This window comes from Lissotriton vulgaris, chromosome 3_1, assembly GCF_964263255.1.
Source record: "Lissotriton vulgaris chromosome 3_1, aLisVul1.2, whole genome shotgun sequence".
NCBI lineage: Eukaryota > Metazoa > Chordata > Amphibia > Caudata > Salamandridae > Lissotriton > Lissotriton vulgaris.
Window position 1 is genome coordinate 1,052,324,520 of NC_141689.1, and position 19,830 is coordinate 1,052,344,349.

General features: G+C 48.0%; 1 protein-coding gene across 1 annotated transcript in view; it reads right to left on the reverse strand.

Annotated features, from left to right (window-relative positions):
- The window catches only part of CNTLN (centlein), a 1,560,264-nt gene that overhangs the window by 817,279 nt on the left and 723,155 nt on the right, over positions 1–19,830 (reverse strand). The window contains exon 11 of the mRNA XM_086961469.1: positions 12,158–12,283. Coding sequence (XP_086817595.1) covers positions 12,158–12,283 — 126 coding nt within the window. The remainder of the gene's footprint in view (positions 1–12,157; positions 12,284–19,830) is intronic.

The window sequence follows — 19,830 nt, forward strand, 5'->3', positions numbered from 1 at the left end:
CTGATGCTGGGCCCACTGAAACTTCAGGTTCCACTGCAGAGCCCGCATCCACCACCGGGCGTGATGCACCAGAAGGATGCAGGAGGCCATCAGCCCCAGAAGCCGCAGCGCCAACCTGACCGAGACCTGGTATAAAGGCTGAAAGATCAGAATCGGAGCCTGAATATCCCGAACCCGCTGTTCGGGAGGATAAACCCGAAACTGCGCCAAGTCGAGAACCGCTCTGATGAAGAGGAGCTTCTGAGAGGGACACAGGTGTGACTTCGGCACATTGATGGAAAACCCCAGCTGGTGCAGGAGGTCGGCCGTAGTCTGGAGGTGGCTGACGACTGTCTGGGGCGAGCCTGCCTTCAACAACCAGTCGTCGAGGTAGGGGAAGACTGAAACCCCTAACCTGCGCAAATGAGCTGCGACTGCCGCCATCACCTTCGTGAACACCCGTGGAGCGCTGATAAGGCCGAAGGGGAGCACGGTAAACTGAAAGTGATCATGGTCTACCGTGAACCGCAGGTAGCGCTGGTGGGCCGGCAGGACGGGGATGTGGAAATAAGCGTCCTGCAAGTCCAATGCTACCATCCAGTCTCCCAGGTCCAGGGCAGCTAAGACCTGAGCCAGTGTCAGCATCTTGAACTTCTCCTTCCGGAAGAAGCCGTTGACGTTCCGCAGGTCCAAGATAGGGCGTAGGACCCCTTTGCCCATCTTGGGTACCAGAAAGTAGTGGGAGTAACAACCACACCCTACTTCTGGCCCAGGAACGCACTCGATGGCCCCCTTGGCCAAGAGGGGCGTAACTTCCTCTTGTAGAAGTTTCAAGTGATCCCCGACACGCAGTGGTACTGAAGTGGCATGGCACGGCACGCACTATAATCATTACGGCAATGTCATGAACCCGTAATGCGGTGAAACCTGTGTTTTTACTTTAGGGCTCCGCATTACTTTATATAAAAGTTACCATCGATGTGTAAACTAAGTCTGTTTTCCACTTTCAACAACAGTGGACTATACACGGTAACTTGGCAACCAAGCGGCATTCCGCAAAGCCCGTTGTCCATTTCAATTAAATGCACGAAATATGGTTAAAAACTACTAAAATGGCGCGACTTCGTGGTTCACGCTAAATTAGTCACAGGTAATTCCAATTAACCTATTTACTACAATTGTTTCAAGTATAAATATACCCTCCGCGCCCCGGCCTCCATACCGACTCTGGAGACCGGGGAGACCAGGCTGGATCGCGTGTGAGGAACCCAATCGAGGTAAGATATTGCTGGCAGACACGGTGATGTTTCACCCGTGCTGGAACTAACAATGTTCTGCATGCCTAGCGTTAGCGGACCGTTAGCCAATTCTACCGACTACAATACTGATGTTATAAATATCCGATTAATTAGACTGTCTTGGCATTTATAACCAAACATGACGAGGACGTATTGCCTTGCTAGTATAATTGAAATAAGAACCCTAGCAACACTGTATCTTAAGATACGCCTGAGGCCCACAATAATTGTGCACTTGACACTACAAAATCATGTGCTTTTTACAGTAAATTTATATTTGCACGTGTTACCATTCAAATAATTGGGGACACATGGGGTGGCCATATTTTGATGTGCATCGTAATTTAACCATCCTTGGCACTTCAGTCGGCTAGTGGTATAATAATATCAATAAGAGGTCATTAGAAAAGAAGAGTAAGGCTCTATACAGTGACTTTAAATGAGTTGTGTGACTACAAGCACAACAAACAGAACACAAATGAGACACGGCAATTGACTCCATCCATTGCATTTTACCAACAGGGAAAAAGTTCACCCTTACCAACCGAAAATTGTTTTTGGTGTCTACTCATAAGAAGGTTCCAGTACACTTCGAGGCGACCTATATACAAAAAGAAGGCGCACGGAGAAGTCTCCACCTAATAACTTAAATTCTGCACATCATTATCAAGTAAGCATTGGTGCATGCAATTAAATAACACATGTATCAAAGCTAGAACTTTGTGTAAAACCAAATACCACTGTTATTTTAGATCCTCCAGATGGTCAAGCAGAGGTGAACATATAAACTAAAGGAATATTTCACTCCAGGATCAAGACTGGTATAGCAAATTGAAAATGCGTTAAAAGTAAGATTCTCTGACCATTATTAGTGATGACCCTGTTTTTCAGTGAGACAAAAGTGTTCTTAAAAAAATCCTCAAGTGCCTTGTATTAATTTTATGCCACATATGTTTCTTTTAGATTTATGAAGTTTTTAACCCTAAGTCCTGAAGAAGGTGTTCGATCCGAATAAGCACCGAAACGCGTCGACAACTGTGTTTTTTTAATAAATATTTTATACTGTAACATTAGGAAAAATAAGTATATGTATGTATTTTGTTGTTTACATGAAACTGTTTGAATCTTTGAATACCAATGCTTGTTTTTTCTTCTTTTTAAATAAATGTGACAATTTTTGATACAACTCTTTGGTCTAAAGGTATGTGTTTCTGAGGATACTGCAAAATTTGTCCCGCAACAGTGGTCTCACTTTATTGGTCTGATTCATTGTATAATTATTACAAAATAACCACAGAAAGGAAACCCCCCTCTTTTGGTAGCATCTTGAACTTCTCCTTCCGGAAGAAGCCGTTGACGTTCCGCAGGTCCAAAATAGGGCGTAGGACCCTTTTGCCCTTCTTGGGTACCAGAAAGTAGTGGGAGTAACAACCACACCCTACTTCTGGCCCAGGAACGCGCTCGATGGCCCCCTTGGCCAAGAGGGGCGTAACTTCCTCTTGTAGAAGTTTCAAGTGATCCCCGACACGCAGTGGTACTGAAGTGGCATGGCTGGAGGGGTCGCCTCACAGGGGAGGGAGTAGCCCCTTCGGACGGTTTGCAGCACCCACCTGTCCGATGTGACAGTGCGCTAGTGGAGGTGGTGATGGCGAACCCTGCCCCCCACTGGCGTCACATGGGCCTGAAAGCTCAGACTAGGAGGGTTTTGAGGCGGATGCTGCAGGGGTAGGTGTGGACTGGCCTCCCCGTTGTCCCCGACCGCCGCCACGGCAGTTTCCACGTCCGCCACTGTGCTGGATGGTAGTCTGCGGCCCGTGGCTGGCAGGACGTGTGGGGGCGCCCCTTCCTTGGCCATGAAAGGAGCGAAAGGCAGCCGTTTGCTGGCGCGGGCCGAGAGGCCCATGGACTTGGCCGTAGCCCTGGAGTGCTTAAAGCGCTCAAGCGCATGGTCTGCTTTGTCGCCAAAGAGGCGACGGCCATCAAACGGCATGTCCATAAGGGTGTTTTGGACATCAGCCGAAAAGCTGGCGGACCTAAACCAGGCGTGGCGACGAATCGCCACCGTCGTTGCCAGCGCTCTGCCCAGTGAGTCCGTGGTATCAAGCCCACACCGGACGGAATACTGTGCCGCATCTCGACCCTCCGCAAGGGCTAGGGCGAGTTTAGTCCGGGCCTCCTCCGGACATTGTGGCAGCACGTCCGTGACCGTGTCCCACAGAGAGTGAGTGTAACAGCCCAAGAGGCTCGCGGTGTTGACTGACCGCAACCCCAAACTCAGGGAGGAAAATACCTTTTTTCCGTATTGCTCATACCTCTTGGATTCCAGATTGGGGGGAGCCGTCGGGAATGCTGTCTGGGAGTTAGAGGCCCGGATGACCAGGCTCTCAGGGGTGGGGTGGGTGGACAGGAAGCAGGGGTCGCCCCTGAGGTGTCTAGCCACGTTCCTATCTACAGGCTGACCTGTAGCTGGCTTGGACCAAGTGCCCAGAAGAACGTCAGACAAGGCCTCATTAAACGGCAGCAGAGGCTCAGCCGAGCTTGCCTGCGGTTTAAGGACCTCAATGAGGAGGTTAGTCCTCACGGCCGCGACGGGGAGCACCAGGCCCAAGGCCGTGGCCGCCCGCATCAGCACCACACTATAGGCAGCCCCCACCTCCGTAGCCACGGTAGGAGGAGAGACAAAACCAGTGTCTGGCGAGGTGTCCAGACCACTGGCCTCCCCTAGCTCACCTGTCCAGTCCTGATAAGACTGGCACTCCTGTACCAGAGGGTCCTCAGACCCCTCCCAATCCCCCTCACCACCCATCTCCTGAAACTCAGGGCCAAAGGATGGGGCGGGGTCATAGAAGTAGAAATCTCCTAGCGGCTTTGAGTGCGGCGCCGATCCGGCGCCGGACCCGAATCGTGGTTGGAATCGCGGACGGCGCCGCCCTGAGGCGGCACCGGAGGCGACATCCTGGGGGCCGGCGTCGGTGGGGTTGTAAGGGCGACGACCCGGATCCTGCGGGGGCCTGCGGCGCCTGGACCGAAGTCGCCAGCGGCGGCAGGACCGAAGTCGGCGAAGGGACCGAAGTCGGCGGCGGGACAGAAGCACCCGATGGCGTCGGGGCCGAAGCACCCAACCCGCTGGGCCCGAAGGTGCCGCGGAGCCCGACGGAGGAGTGAGCGACCTCATGGCCGAGAGGAAGGCCTCTATCTCCTCCGGCATCGCGTTCTGCCCAGGGACGGACGGGTATGAAGCAGGCCGCGACGCCTGCGGCTCCGGCGGAGCAGCGAGGGCGGTGTCGCCCGAACCCCCGGCCGCGTCACGCGAGTGTCGGGGGGAGTCGGAAGAGCGATGACGTCTCTTCGACTTCTTGTGTCCCTTACCTGAGGACTTCGAGCCCGAAGACCAATGACGACTCCCGGAGCTATGGTGGCTCAGACCCCGCGACCGGACCCTTGACCTCATTGCGGACCGGGACCTCGAGCGGCGCGGGCCAACTGCCGGAGCTCGAGTCGCTTGCGGGACCGCTCCCGTCTAGCTTTAGACCTCAGGGCCAGACAGATTAGGATGATTAGGCCATCCAAGGAGGAACTGTGAGACCCCACTTCCAACAGGGTTGTCTTGTGCCACTAAGGGCACACTAAAGTTTTTTAAGTTGTTGCTGGAGTGGAGGGGCAATAAGACGTGCGCTGTCCCTGATGGCCTGAAAATGTCTGTTGGGGCCACAGCTGTGCGAGTCGCAGAGCCTGGTGCTGGCATTGCCGAACTAGAGTGGCAATCGCAAGGACAGCTCCATGTTTCAGCTCTCAAAATACCTCTTAAAACACTACAGGACAGAGTCTGCTGTTTGTGGAACAAGTGCAATGTATCAAAAGGCATATCCATTAAGGATGCCAGGACATCCCAAAAGAAGCTAGTGGACCTCAAGGTAATGCTGGCCGATGAAAATTTCTATAGCCAAATGGTTCCATACGTTCAGACTCTGTCTGGAGGAGCAGTTGGACAGGTGTTAGGGTTCACTGTGCTGTTAGACACCGGCACCCCCAAACTCTCAGGGTTTGGATACTGGGTTAAAAAAACTCAAGGTCGTCTGAAGCTGATCTATGGCGACATGGGGATTTGCTGAGGGAACAAAACGTGGTCTAGCGCCATTGCCCAAGAGAGTGTCAGGCAAGGGCCACATTGAAGGGCAGAAGAGGTTCGATCAGTGTCTGTCCAGGCTGAAGGAACAAGGTAAGGCCAATAGTTTTTAGCTCCAGAGCAGGAAGGTAGAGGTAAAGAACTTCAGAAGCTCTACGAATGACTGTGGCAAAGGATGTACTTTCCTCAATTGCTGTCCCAGAAGGGGAAACCAACCCAGTAATGGGTGAACCATTCAGTCCGCTGATATCTTGAGGATTCACAAACTAGTTTTCCTCATCACAGGGTTGGGAAAACTCTTTCCACTTACCCGCATTATCGTCTCCATATGGCTGGCTCTGGTCTGAGACAAAAAGTTGGTGCAGAGCCTATGTGCAACTGAGGTAATGGTGTTGTGATTCAATCGAAAGGATGGAGTACTAGCTGCACCATTCTGGGATTGGGGTGTGATCTTCGAGGTTAAGACGAATTTGGTTCAGAGTCAGACACCATGACAGGGTGTGGATCCTCCTCGAACGCAAGAGGTGTCAGTGGTGGTGTCAACGTCCAAGGGACCTGCTCAGATCTTGGTGTCAAACCGTAGCCGACGCAGAACCCAAAATGGGTTTGAAGGGCTCAGACAGCGCTTAGGATGGACCAACCAATGGTAACTCAACGGATGCCCCTGCAGATTCTGGGGGCCCAAAGGCATGGAAACTGGGCACTCTTCTCAACAGAGTACAACGTTTCTAATGGTCCAAGATATCAGGAACTGGGAAAATATCAAACCCTAATATGCAAAATTGGTCGAAATATTGGAGACATGGCTACAAACTACTCCTTGATACAACTTAATTCTCACTAAAACAAGGGATTCCTGTTTATTTAGCAATTAGACAATCTAATCACAATTATCTCACAAACAGGTGACTTAAACTGGAGCAACCAACTTCTGTTACTAATTTGATTTTTACTGTTTTTCAGGAAAGTTGGAAGAATAAACATCTCATCTACTCACATATTAGGTTTGTCTAGCAGGGCCCATGCATGAAAAATGTAAGACTCCTTTTGTGGACAGTTCAATGATACTAGTAGATGAGTGTGTGCACTACTTTCAGTTCTTAGTCCCAGAGTGAGGATCTGCCCTTCTTGTTGGATTTTAACAGGCTAGATGTTTTTAAATTATTTTTTAGAAGGCACTTGGTGGATCTGAAGTCACAAAGTCTTCAGAAGCTTGCTGGTTCCCGCTTCTGTGATTATCATTCTTTCCTTGAGATACCTAGATACTTTTTTTAAACAAGGTTCTGATTGTCCAATGAACCAATGGAGGAGTTATTTCTGGTGTCCCATAGATACTTTCAGAATAACTATAGACTTCTTGGGTACCACAACGTAGATGCATTAACTTGCCTAAGGAAGCCACCTTCCGTACTGAAGTTAAAGATGGCGAAAAAACGAAAGGCAAAATAGAAGCAGAAACTGCTGTAGGAATCTCCTGTTTCAGTGAATGCCCACTGATTAATATACTTTATGTGTCAATAAAACCTACCACAGAAGAGAGGATCAAATGTATTGCATCCAAAGTAACTAATGAAGTAAATGGATGTAATTTAAGTTCTATTTAGAGGATCCAGCGCTCTACCACTGAGTTATCTGCAAAGGTATCTGTGTCACTATGTATTTCAGCTAGATCATCATGAGTCAAGAGACCTAGCACAGAAGAAATATTGTCTCTCCCTGATTACTTTGATAGTATAAGTTTGTTAGCAAGAGTGGCAGATTAGTCATTACATCCTGTTGTTTTATCAAGGCGATGAATATATTTGATTTTCTTCTGCTACTGATGACCTTAGCTTACGGAGAGCCTGTGGAGAGCCAGGGACTTCACAAGAACCAGGGAATTGGCTTCTAGGCTTATGAATTGTCTCTATTATCTACTCCACAGTGTAACAGTGCTGAGGCTTTGCTAACCGTTTTGACGAGGATGATGATGATAACTGACAGCCACATTTTAACACAGAATATTTTGTTTTCAAGCAGAAGTGAGTGACCTATTTGAAGAGATAATATAATGCAGTTCTTCCCATACAGAAAGGTGCAATTACTGTTGTGCTAAGCCTCACTGTCTTGAAACATACAATCCCTGGTAGTCATTAACAGCAACTCCTGAGCTAGGCCAACTTAAATTGTAAACTGAACCAGTACAGAGTCGTGTGGCTCACAGTAGTCACCAGCACAACAAATTTGTCAAAGCAGCACTATAAGAATTGAATTGATCCCTGCCTGTAAAACCCTCAGGTATTGAGTGACTGTCATCAGACACCTACAGTTCTGAGCAGACGCTGCACAGCAGGACGTTGTATACTCAACCTGATTTATTTTAGGTCAAAGTTCATTGCTGACTGATCTCTTAGTTCATTAGCCTGAGAAGGCACTCCTGGGCAAAGATGCTTTTCAGGCGGTTCTTTACCAGGTGTAACAGACCGTTGTGTGACATCATGTTTTTGGATCTGCTAAAACTAGGGCTTGTACTTGTGCATGACTTTTGTTCGGTTTTTCTTGTTCAAATTCTTGTTCCTGTATTGCACATAGCGCATTAGGGAAATAAGGGTCATATAAGACCTTGTGGAATGAGTGATCAGGATTTTTTTTCAGCCATTGGATTCTTTCCATGCTTCATAAATGCCCTAGACACCCTGGAAATACCAGACACCCACTCACCAACCCAGCAGGGAGTTAACTGGTTAACTGTTTATTTTGTTTTTATATAATGACTGGCAATGACGCTGCTATCTCTTGCAGCTAGATTCACTAATATTCTCATTGTAGGTCTTGTCACAAGCAGTGGAGAGAAAAAAAAGGCTGAGGACAGAACTAGAGCTGGGCTTTCGCTAATTCATGTGACCAGTTATTAATGGTGGGAAAACTGGTTAAGTGGTGAAAGATGTACAACAAGAAGCGTGTCGGAACAAAGCTGTGCTGGGTATGGTATACATTTACTAAATAGAGTTGCATACCGTGTGTTGTAAAATCAATTGGCTCTTCAGGACGGAAGGTTTGATAATCTCAGAAGACAACCTCAGTTCCTCAAGTAATGAATTACATTCAAGCTTTAATGCTTATCTAGAGATACTATTCAAAATGTCTGGGTGGTCAAAGTACTCAGGATGGCCGATGTCAGACAGGAAATGGCTGACAAATTTAGTCCAGGGAATTTTAAGAGCAGACGCGGATCTAAGGCAATCCTTTACAATAGAGCAATTAATCTCCGTGTGCTCAGATGTCCAGGTCTTATGTCAGAGCAGAGCAGGCTGAATCTTCATCAAATCTGCTGAGTAGGGAATGCCCAATTCAGAATGGCACACAAAGGTGAAATAACTTTTTGGGAGGGAGAGGAGATTCCTTGAGTAGGTGTTTTCTACCAGCTGTAAGGAATCAACGTTAACATGGCCCCACAGCTCTGACTCATACATAGCAGTATGCCGGCATTTGGCCTTGTATATGGTCATCATTTCCTGTGGATGCTTGATACTCCGCTTCCTGGAGAAGTTGAGAAAGGCCGCAAAGCTGTTAGCAAATTGGAACCTTCTGGACTTAATCGGCCCTTCCAGTTCCCCTCTTGATCAAATAAAATACTCAAGTAAGAGAATGATGGTGTGTGCATTATTTTAGTGCTCTCAATTGAAATCTCAGCGAGTGCAAGAGGTTTGCCGTAGTCTGGAGGTGGTGCGGCTGCCTGGGGCACTGAGGTAGGGGAAGACCGGGACCCCAGATGCAACCACCACCATCGCTTTCATGAACACCTGGGGGCACTGATGCGCCCAAAGGGGAGCACATCAAACTAGAAATGCTTGTTGCCTACTGTGAGCCACAGGTAATGCCTGTGGGCGTGCAAGATGGGAATGTTGAAATATGCATTCTGAAGGTCCAATGTTACCTCCAAGTCTAAGCGAACCAGGCATTAGGAGGGTAAGATCCAGTATAGGACAAAGGCCTTTGTCCTTTTTCGGCACAAGAAAGAAGCTGGAATAGGAACCATGTCCTAAATCTGAGTCTGGAACACTTTTTCTGGATCTTTTGGCCAAAAGAGGCTACACCTCCTGAAAGAGCAACAAGAGATGATCCTATGTCAGCCGTTCTGTTAATGGTGGCAAAGGTGGTGCGTTTCCCAGGAACAGCAGAGTCTAACTCTTCTACACAATTTAGAGCACCCACTTGTCGGAAGTTATTGCTTGCCATTATGACAGGAGGTGCCTAATCCTGCCATCAAAAGAATGGCTGTGAATTGTCGAGGACCTATTAAAGTGTCTTTGAGGCTGAAGGATGCAGGCGGATGAGGGACTGTACACTTAGCTGGTTGTGGGTCCAGAGTTCTCTATGTGATCTGCAGCCCTGACCACTTAAGTACTGTTAAGCTTCTTGGCCTATGTGGAAAGGTTTGTATTGCAGAAGCCAATGGGAGCCCTGGGCGTTGGCTATGGAGCAGGGTGAAAGGACTGCTGCTGTTGGGAGGCACCCAAGGAGAGACCTAAGCGTATAGTGGTGAATCAACTCTTTGAAGCCCTTGAGTACCATGACAGCTGCCACTGTAGACGCCATGGCCCTGCCTAGTGAATCAGTAGTGTCCAATCCACATCAAATGGTTAACTTCGCTGCATCTTGGTCCTCAGTCACTGCCAGATTGAGAATGGACCAGACCTCTTTGGGGAGGATGGACAATAGCTGAGCAAACGAATCAGGCACTGGAGAATCAGCCCAAGAGACATGTGGTGTTCACCGACCACAATGTCAAGTTGTTAAAAAAGATCTCTTTCCAAAGGTATCCAGCCTCTAGGACTCTCTATCCAGTGAGGCAGTAAGGAATGCACTTGGGTTGATCCTAGCTATTAAGAACTGGACCCCCCAAGCTCTCGGGAGAGTGCTGCTGGGAAAGGCAGGCTGTATCTCCAGGGGTGGTGGGGTGTCGGCGGGCAATCATTCTGTGCACAGTAGCCCCATGCAGGGTTTAGCCCAGACCCACAGGAGAAAATCAGTGAGGACCTCGTTAAAGGTGAGTAGGGGCTCCAAACAGGTTTCCCCAGTTTGAAGCACTGCTGTCAAGACGTTGGCCTTGACCTCGATGGAAGTTGGCTGTAGGTCAAGGACCTCCTCGGCTGCGCTGGTGTCGAGGAGTCACCGTCTTGGAGTCAGAGAGGAGAATACGTTCCTCTTCAATCGAGGATTGAGACTGCATTAGTGGACTGGAATCAGGGCAGAAGGAGGCACCATTGTCAGCATTACCTTGGATCCAGGGGCCAATCCAGAGGACCCGGTTGGTTTCGAGGGCGAGTTTGCTGACGGGAATCTAGCAAGGGCACTTCTCTACTCCGTGAGGCCCGAAGGCACGACAGAGGGAGTCATGGGCACAACGAAGCAGTGCAAGGCATTACAGAACTCCTTAAATTGGGCATGTGTCGCTCCAGCTCCGGGGAACTCGAGGTAGTGAGAAGTGGTCCCGGACACTGGCTCCACAGGTGGTGTGCGGGAGCGGTGCCTAGAAGCATGGTGCTTGCTAGGGGAACCAAAGAAGGCCTCCACTTCTTCTTGTGCTTCTTGGACTTGGATGGGATGGCAATCATTTTCAGGATCTGCTCCGAAAACAGGCCAGAGATCCACCCCGGGATCGAAGCGGAGCCTTCTATCATTCCACCAGAAGCTTTATTGCTAGCTTGCAAATTGCCTTCGGATGCATGGATTTGCAGTCAGGGCAGGCCTTGGGGCAGTGGCCCGGCTCCCAAGCACCACAGGCAAACTAAGGGTGCCAAGGTAGCTCGACGGATCCGGGCTGTTGGCGCAGAAAGAAAGAAGCTAATGTCAGCATACCGGGGTAGCGCCTATATAGGCACCACATGCCACTTCTGAGACAAATGACGCAGATGCGGAGCCCCTCAACACCACTTACTGGCGTGCAGAGGTACTGCTCACGATTTTCTAGATCCAGTCGGATACCTAGGGAATATTCTAAGGCGAGGAGTCTGCGGTTATAAGTCTCTGTCACAAAAATCTGTATAAGTGGCACGCATAGAAGCGTCACCCTTACAAAGTATTATATCGCAAATATTCCAGTGTGCATACTGCCAGTCACCATTTCCTTCACTGCAATTAAAAGTGATTGGCATATTACTGCTCGATTGTGCACAATCGAAATCAACAAGTTGCACACACCTGGCAAATCCTACTTACAGGTGGACAATGGTTTATTGTAAACAGATCGTCTCTAAACCTTACCTATGTCAGCCATGTAGAAAAACATAAGATCTGTTTGCCATTCCGTAAAAACATACAAATAATACTTGATTAAACCAACAAAAGAATTGCATTAATTATGGTCTCCCAAATAGTTTTAGTAGGCTATTACAGAAAATACAGCTGCCGTTTCAAACATAAGTAACTTCAGGTAATGTGGTATGCTTTTGTTCAGACAATACTGCCCACAGCAAAAATGTGTAAACCCTTTAATAAAAATGACAAACAAATCATCTGAGAACAGGACTCACTCCTTTCATGAAGCCTGTTGAACTGGAGCCAATGAAAAAATATCAGGGCAATATATAGCAGACAGAAATGCAAAAAAATCTTCCAAAAGAAAAATTGACAAACTTCGGAAAACTGTTCCAATGCAATTAATACTAGTACAAGGACCAGATGATCTTTCCCATTGAAAACTATCATATTAGTGCAGCACCCGTCGATTCATTCAAGGTTAGAGTACAGTCAGATTTTTTTTAATATTCACCTTTAGTTGCAGTGTCTTCTCCAGCTCCTCATTCTTCCGTACAGCTATTTTAAGCTTCCTTTGCTCCTCTGACTCTTGGAAAGAGCTCTTTGGGGACAGAGACCTTGAACGTTTAACAGGTGGCTCCTGGAGAATCAAACAAGGACATGGTTGAACTAGTCGAACACTGGATTATAAAAGACATGCAAAATTAAAGCACGAGTAATTGAGAATACTAATAATGAATTATAAAATAAAAACCTGCCTGGAATACCAGAGAAATAACAAGCCGAATTACCACCGTGCTACTGCTAAAGGTTTCTCTGTGACTTGTTAATGAGAATATTCATTTACATTTACATTGTTTCGCACGGAATAATGATGTCCCATTAGGGAAGACTAAAGGGTTATAGACTCAGAAATGCAAGAAACCTCATTACAAAGGAGGGGATAGAGGCTGGTCTAATTGCTCTATAAGGGTCCAAGGTTACACTTGATAGGACAACCGGAAGCAAGAGGGAACACATTTTTTCCCTTTGAAATAGTTTAAAATACTGTGAAGCTGAAGGAACAATATGCTTGAGGAATATAAATACAACAGACAGCACATCTCATTTCATAATGACCATATGGTCATTAACTGTAATGTGACTAGCTGGAGACGGGAATGTGCGTCTGTAATATGTGCAGCTTTGCATCACAATCTGCTAGGAGGAAGATGGGAAATTACAGCAAGGCTACTTAACGATGGCGCCTGCTCACAGGCTGCTGGCACTTTCTGACTTACATTTCGTCCTTAAATAAAACTGTTTGTTTAATTTTCACGGGGTCTAAGGAAGAGGCGGGCATCATTCTGCGATGGCAATGAAAAACAGCCTTTTTAGTAGTTTAGAAGCACAAGTGCAATTAACACTTGTAAAATGTCCAGGAATATCACACCCATGGATAGAGAGTAGCTGGGATAACAACAACAAGAAAGCAAGAATAATCACAGTAACAACAATTATAATAATAAGCTGCATTCATGGATCTGAAAGTGAAATCTTAACAGTAGGTGTAATGGTAGGACCCTCAACTCCCACCACTTTGAATGGCAATGGGATTGGTCGATCATACAAACAGCTTTTCAGGAAGTAAAATAACCAGGGCTCAGGGCTCATGGCTCCCGCTCCCCCCGCCCCATATCAATGTATTGCGGGGAAAAATCCAATTTCCAGCTTTCCATGTTGCAAAAAAATTCTCCATCGCCTTCAAATTACTACATGTAGAGCGAAAGTGTTTTGGTAACGGTGAACTTCACGATAATCTATAGGCAGGTCGGACAGTGCAGAAACAGGCTGTCAGATGCCAGCTGCAACCTCCGGAAATGTGTAATGGGTGCTCTAGACTCTACATCTGCTGCAGAGTTGAGTCAAGTAAGGATGCCATGTTCCATAAATAAGGCTCTTCTGGGACAAAGTCATGGGATACTTACGAAAACAGTCCACTTACTACACCACAACCAAAGACCTTAAATGTGATCTTCCAATCAGAAACAACAAAGAGATTCCAAACTACTAATACATAAAGGCATTTCCATTGGAGCACAAGGACCCAAACTGTGGAACAAGCTGACCCACTTTCTGAGGTCAGAAATTAAACATCTGTGTTTCAGAAAATGTATTAAAAGAAGCCATTCAGACTGGCATATCCTTAAAAACCTTCACAGAATGTCACAGTCTGAGGATTATTGCATAATAGATCTTCTTTGTTTCCAGTTGAGCCAACTACCCTACCCAGTTTTTACTTAACAATTTGCTACAGCACACTAAAGTGACATTAGTGCTTTGCAAACAAACAAACAACATGTACATTTTGTAAATAACTATTTTTCTACAGCAGAGGTGCAAAAGAATAGGATGGATTTGTGCAACATTAAGCCAGATGGTCCCAGATATAAAGACTGGCCTGAGGAGGGAAGGAAAGTGTGTAGATGTAGTGAGTGCATGGTGGATAGCCTTTCAGTGGCGTAAGTCCTTTTAGGATTTGGAAGTATCCTGGGTGGTGAAAGGTAGGGTAATTTCAGAGTTGTGCATTTTCATTACCAGGGCTTCCTTCCTTTAGTTTCTGGACAATTTTACTGTCCATTATCTTGACCTTCTGGTTCAGCATGCACTTTACATTTTCCTATGTTCTTCCTTTTTTATCTCATCGTTCTCCGCACTCACTTGTTCCTCTTGGGGTGCTTAAGGGTGTGAGGAGGGATTTTGTGTCATATTGTACACTTCCATTTAATTTCTTTTAATAAACCTGGTGCAACAACCTTGACATCTCAGATCCTAATCCTCACCTTTGTCACAATACTTTACTGTCATTCAATAGTCAAATAGAAGCCCAAGTTCATAAATAAGTGAGTAAATCTGAGTAGACAATAAAATGTCAACAAACGTACACAGGGAGAGCTGAAGAATGGGAAAATGAATTTCTCTCTAATAATAAGGAAAGACAATATAAACATAACCACCATCAGCTCCCGTGCACATAGCATGATGTCATCCAGTCTCAAACCTCTTACCCGGCGAAACCTCTTGAACAATCTGGGATTAGAATGGTCCAACTGTTTATTTGTTGAGTTCAATAATATATTAATATAAATGACAAAAGAAAGCCAGGATTTAGTTTGCTGCTCAGTGCCCAGTGGCTGGTGTGACACTTGATCATTCGTGGTAATCTAACCACACGGAAAAAGACGATGGACGTCTCGGGGCATCAAAAATATTTCAGACAGATGTGCGGCTTTTGACGCTGTCAATCATAAAATCTTAATATCTGATAAAAGAGACGAGAATAAACTCCCAAGGGGACACAAAAAGTGAATAAGGCCCTTTGGCTAATGTAACTGATCTCTTGACTACAGAACATTGAAAGTGGAGCATCCAAGCAATATTTAACATCCCCCCCCCCTCCCCCACGTGGACTTTTGAAACAATTGATTGGCTGGTCTGAAATTCATTTTTGGTGTATTAAAACCCTTTTTTTTTTTAAGTCCACTATATATCAATTTGTAGAGGCTCACACACGTTTTCCCTTTGCTGTTCGGCACTCACTATTTTGCATAAGAGCGTGATGAGGGTGTACGTGTCTTGCACAAAATGTCGGATATAATTTAAACAATGTTAGTGATTTGCTATGTGCTCTGATCTATTGTTGGATGAAATGATAAAATTGTACGATTGATAAAGTCTACATAGTGAGTGCTTGTGCAAATTATTTGTATGATACAGTGGATTTAGGTGTAGCAAAACCAGGAACGAAGGTAGAGGGCCAAACTGTTCTGAAAGTAGACCCAACTACTTGAAATCCAGTTGGGAGGACCCTGGATCTGGTAAAGTGCCAAAAAGCTGCAGCATGGCTTCATAGAATTCATTGATTTCCTGCAGCATCGACAACTACCCCAGAAATTCGAGATTAGAGGGCGTGTGCCACTTGGACAGTTGTGCTTTTTCTTTCATTTCCCTGAAAATTTGGACTGTGATAGCGAACTGCCATGGGAGCAACCTCGGGATCTCGACAGGAATCTCCCCTTGGACCTCACCCAGTCATAACGTGGGGTCTTAAGGAGCTATAAAACGAACATTGCTTCCCAATCCCAGATGGCCTAAGGGTGCATCAAGGCACAGTTATTGCAGACCATGTACAGGTCAGGCACAGGCATTTGTATGTGATATTCCCCACAGGTTTAAACACTGCCGATTTGGGCGGTGACATTTTCCCTTGCACACCGTAGAAAAATATTGGAAAAAATCATCGAAAATTAGTCTTGTAGAGAAAGAAATGAAATGCTTTCAGGCCGCATAGGCAGCACCTATATAGGGCCTGCACATCACTTATGGAGTGGAGCAACATGGGCAGGAAGTTGCATGGTGCCACCTGTCAGCATGCACAGGGGTACTGTCTGAGATTTTCTGGACCCTATCTGACGCCTGGGGGAAGATTCAAAAGGTGAGGAATCTGCATTTTGAAGTCTCTATCAGAATCAATAGTACCTTCCAACAATGCTCACATACTTTGTAGACTTTTTTTTTCAAATCTTTATTTTTTGATTTTGCAACATGGAAGAAAACAATCCCCCATAAACTTGGCATCATTCATTAATACGGTAATCTCATTATGGCACTATATGGTACAGTGGGTACAGTTCAGGCTGTATTTGTAAGCATCATGATAACCACAGCAATAACGTGAAGTATTATCGAGGAACAGGCAATGCACCTACATTGGCGTGGGTCCAACCTCCCCATTCCCTCCCTCCTCCCTCTCAGATCCCCAGTCCCCTGATGAAAAAAGTTCAGCACTCGTGCCATCCGAATCGCTGTGAGACATCTCCGAGGCACACAACTCTCCATGCAAGGAGATCATCCTGTAACTTCACATCCCTGCGGGACCTCTGCATATGCGTCTCCTCAGCCAGTGACCATTCTCTTACATCTCTACGCCACGCTGACAACTCCGGAGCTCTTCGCCCCATCCAGGTGATCGCCACTCTACGCCTCGCCAGCACCAACATTAATTGCAAAAGTTTGTAGGAAAGGTTCCTGTTTTTGGGTTTAGGGACCAGGGCTAATAGGCAGTGAAGCGGGCTCAGATTAATCCGAAGGCCGGTTACGGCCCGGACACGAACTACCACCCCCCTCCAGAAGCTACCAACCAAGGGGCAGTCCCAGGCCAGATGTAGAAATACCGCCCCCTCCATCCCACATCTGGGGCAGTTGTCCTCCCTATCTCCCGAAATATGCCTTAAGGACAGCGGGGTCAAGTAGGTGCGGTGCATGAAGTTAAAGTGTGTCAATTTGAATCTTGCATTGCAGGACACTTTGCGGGTAAGACTCCCTATGCGCTTGCGCTGTCCCGGGGTCAGGGCGATTCCCAGGTCCACCTCCCAGGCATCCCAGGAAGGCGGAACTGGCGGGGTCGAGTCCTGTCTCATGGCTGAATATAGCAGAGAGATCAACCTACGCCCTCTCCCGCAAGAGAGGAGGATGTTCAGGGTGTGGGACAGCGGGGGTGCCTCCGGAAATTGGGGCCACGTCTCTCTCGCTCCCTCCTGAAGGCCCCGGTAGTGCAAATATTGTCCTTCCCCCAGGTTTCCATGGCCTGCTCAAAGGACACGAAGGACTAATTGGGGTAAAGGTCCGCCAGAGTCTCACAGCCTCCCATTTTCTAAGCCCTAAAGGACATGTGTTCCACCATATCCACTACCGGGGCTAGGATCCACACCGGCAACTCCCTATGAACGGGGGCTCGCCGCAGTATTTTCTCCACAAACCGCTGCCAGACCGCAGCCGCATAGCGTACAACGTATGGTAGGTCTGCAGCAGTTCTCCGTCCTCGCATCAGCGCCACCTGCAATAGCTGCTCGTTAGCCCTGCTGGCCAACAGACTCAACTTCCAGTTGTCCCCATCTGCGAACCACCGTACCGCCGGCAACAACTGAGCCGCACAGTAGTATAGGTCAAATCCAGGTGCCTCCAGCCCCCTCTCCTCCCATGTTCTGACCACGGTGTGGAGGGTGTCTCGGCTGCGCCGTCCCGCCCATAGCAATGACGTGAGCAGCGTGTTAAGTGTGCGAAAGACCCGCGAGGGGAGTGGACACAGGGAATTCTGGAGGACATAAAGCGTCCTGGGGAGCATCACCATCTTTGCAACGGCCAGTCTCCCCATGAGAGATAATGGCAAGGAGTTCCAGAAAGTGACCGATTGCTGCAAGGGCCGAATAACTCTGTCAATGTTGCGGGCCAACCCCTGTGCATCCGTAGGTGTTACCTGGATGCCGAGATACCGGAACGCCTCTTGTTCCCATCTCAACCCGAGATTCGGCAGGTCCATCAGTGGTCCGCCGCCGTAGCCCGCCAGAGGGAAAATCAGGGACTTCCCACAGTTGATTCTCAGTCCCGAGGCCGCGCCAAATCGATCCAAGTGCTGTAGGAGGACCGGCACCGACTCCCGCGGGGACATTAAATAGAAGAGGGCGTCATCCACGTATAAAGAGATCACATTGCATGTGTCGCCCACTGCGATGCCCCATCGCGCCATGTCCGCCCGGACCTGGACTGCAGAGGCTCGATCGCCAGGGCGAAAAGAAGCGGCGAGAGGGGACATCCCTGGCGTGTGTCGCGGCCCAAGCGCCATTCTTCTGAACGTGCTGCACCCAGTCGCACTCTGGCCCGGGGGGCCTTGTACAGAATTCGGATCCACTGACAGAAGCCGGGGCCCATCCCCACCATCCGAAGGACCTCTAAAAGGTACCCCCCAGTCCACGGTGTCAAAGACTTTAGTGATGTCAATCGACACCAGGACCATTTGGTCCTCACTATCTCGTACCTCGTGGATGATGTGGTTCAGTTGTCTTAAATTCAAGGTGGTGTTGCGGCCAGGGATAAACCCACATTGGTCAGGGTGTACCAGATGCGCCATATGCGGCGCCAACCGGGCAGCCAGAAGTTTAGTCAGAACCTTCCCATCGGTATTTATCATGGTGATGGGCCGGTATGGCGCAGGGTCTCCACCATCCCCACCCGGTTTCAGGATCGTGCAGATCTCCCCCTGATTCATACTGGGCAGAAGTGTCTCCCGTTCAAATGCCTCCAGGTACACCTGCAAGAGGGGTGGGGCAAGGACATCTGCAAATGCTTGGTAGAATTCGGAGGGGTAACCATCCCCTCCCGGGGACTTAACCCTCGGCAGGCCAGCCATTGCCACTTTGACCTCCCGGAGTGTTAAAACCGCATCCAATTCCTCTGCATCTTCTTGTGAGAGTGCCTGTAGAGGAAGACCCTGGAGATAAGGGTGGAAGGGGTTCCCTGTGATCGTGGGATCCGCCGCATATACTGTCTGCAGATGGGAGCTCAGGACCCGAAGGATACCCGCCTCTGAGTGCACCATTCCTGTGGGGCCTCTCAGGGCCACAATCCTATCTGGGGCGAACTCGCGCCGGAGGATCCAAGCCAACAGTCGACCCGATTTGTCCCCTTCCCGGTGGAGGCAATGCCGGTACTGGCCCAGTGTGTATTTGTCTAGGCGAGTAAGTATGTCATGGACACTCATGCGAACCGTCCGTTCCAACTCCTGACCCAGGTCGTCGGGATCTGGCAAGGTTTGCAGATGTAGGAGTGCATCTTCCGCATCCCGAAATTCCCGAAGGAGCTGCTTCAGGACTCCATAGGTGAGGGCCATACACTCACCCCGAACAACCGCCTTCAGGGCATCCCACTTAGTGGAGTAGGCGAGATCCCCATCACCCCAGTTCAAGTCAAGGTAATTCGCGAGGGCAGTCTCAACATGGTCCTTCCCCACCTGGTCCTGCAAACATACTTTGTAGTCTTAATGGATGTCGGTGCCAAGGTGAAAAATACTTTTACCAAAACGATCTTTATTTGTGCAGTGTGGTTGGGTGGTGCTGAGCAGTGGGAAGATGGGTGTCTGGCACGCTATGCGGCTTGCATCACCACTGAATCAGGATTAGGATCTCCAATGAGGCATGCCGGCAATCAGTCTGAAGTTTGATCTATTTTACCTCTCTATATACAGTGACCAACTCTGAAGAGATGTCATTACAATGTTCACACCGGTATTGATTTTGCTCATTTTCTGGGTGCCTCCTTAAAATCATAAAACACATTATGGGCCTCATTACGATGAGACTCAGAAAGCCTCCG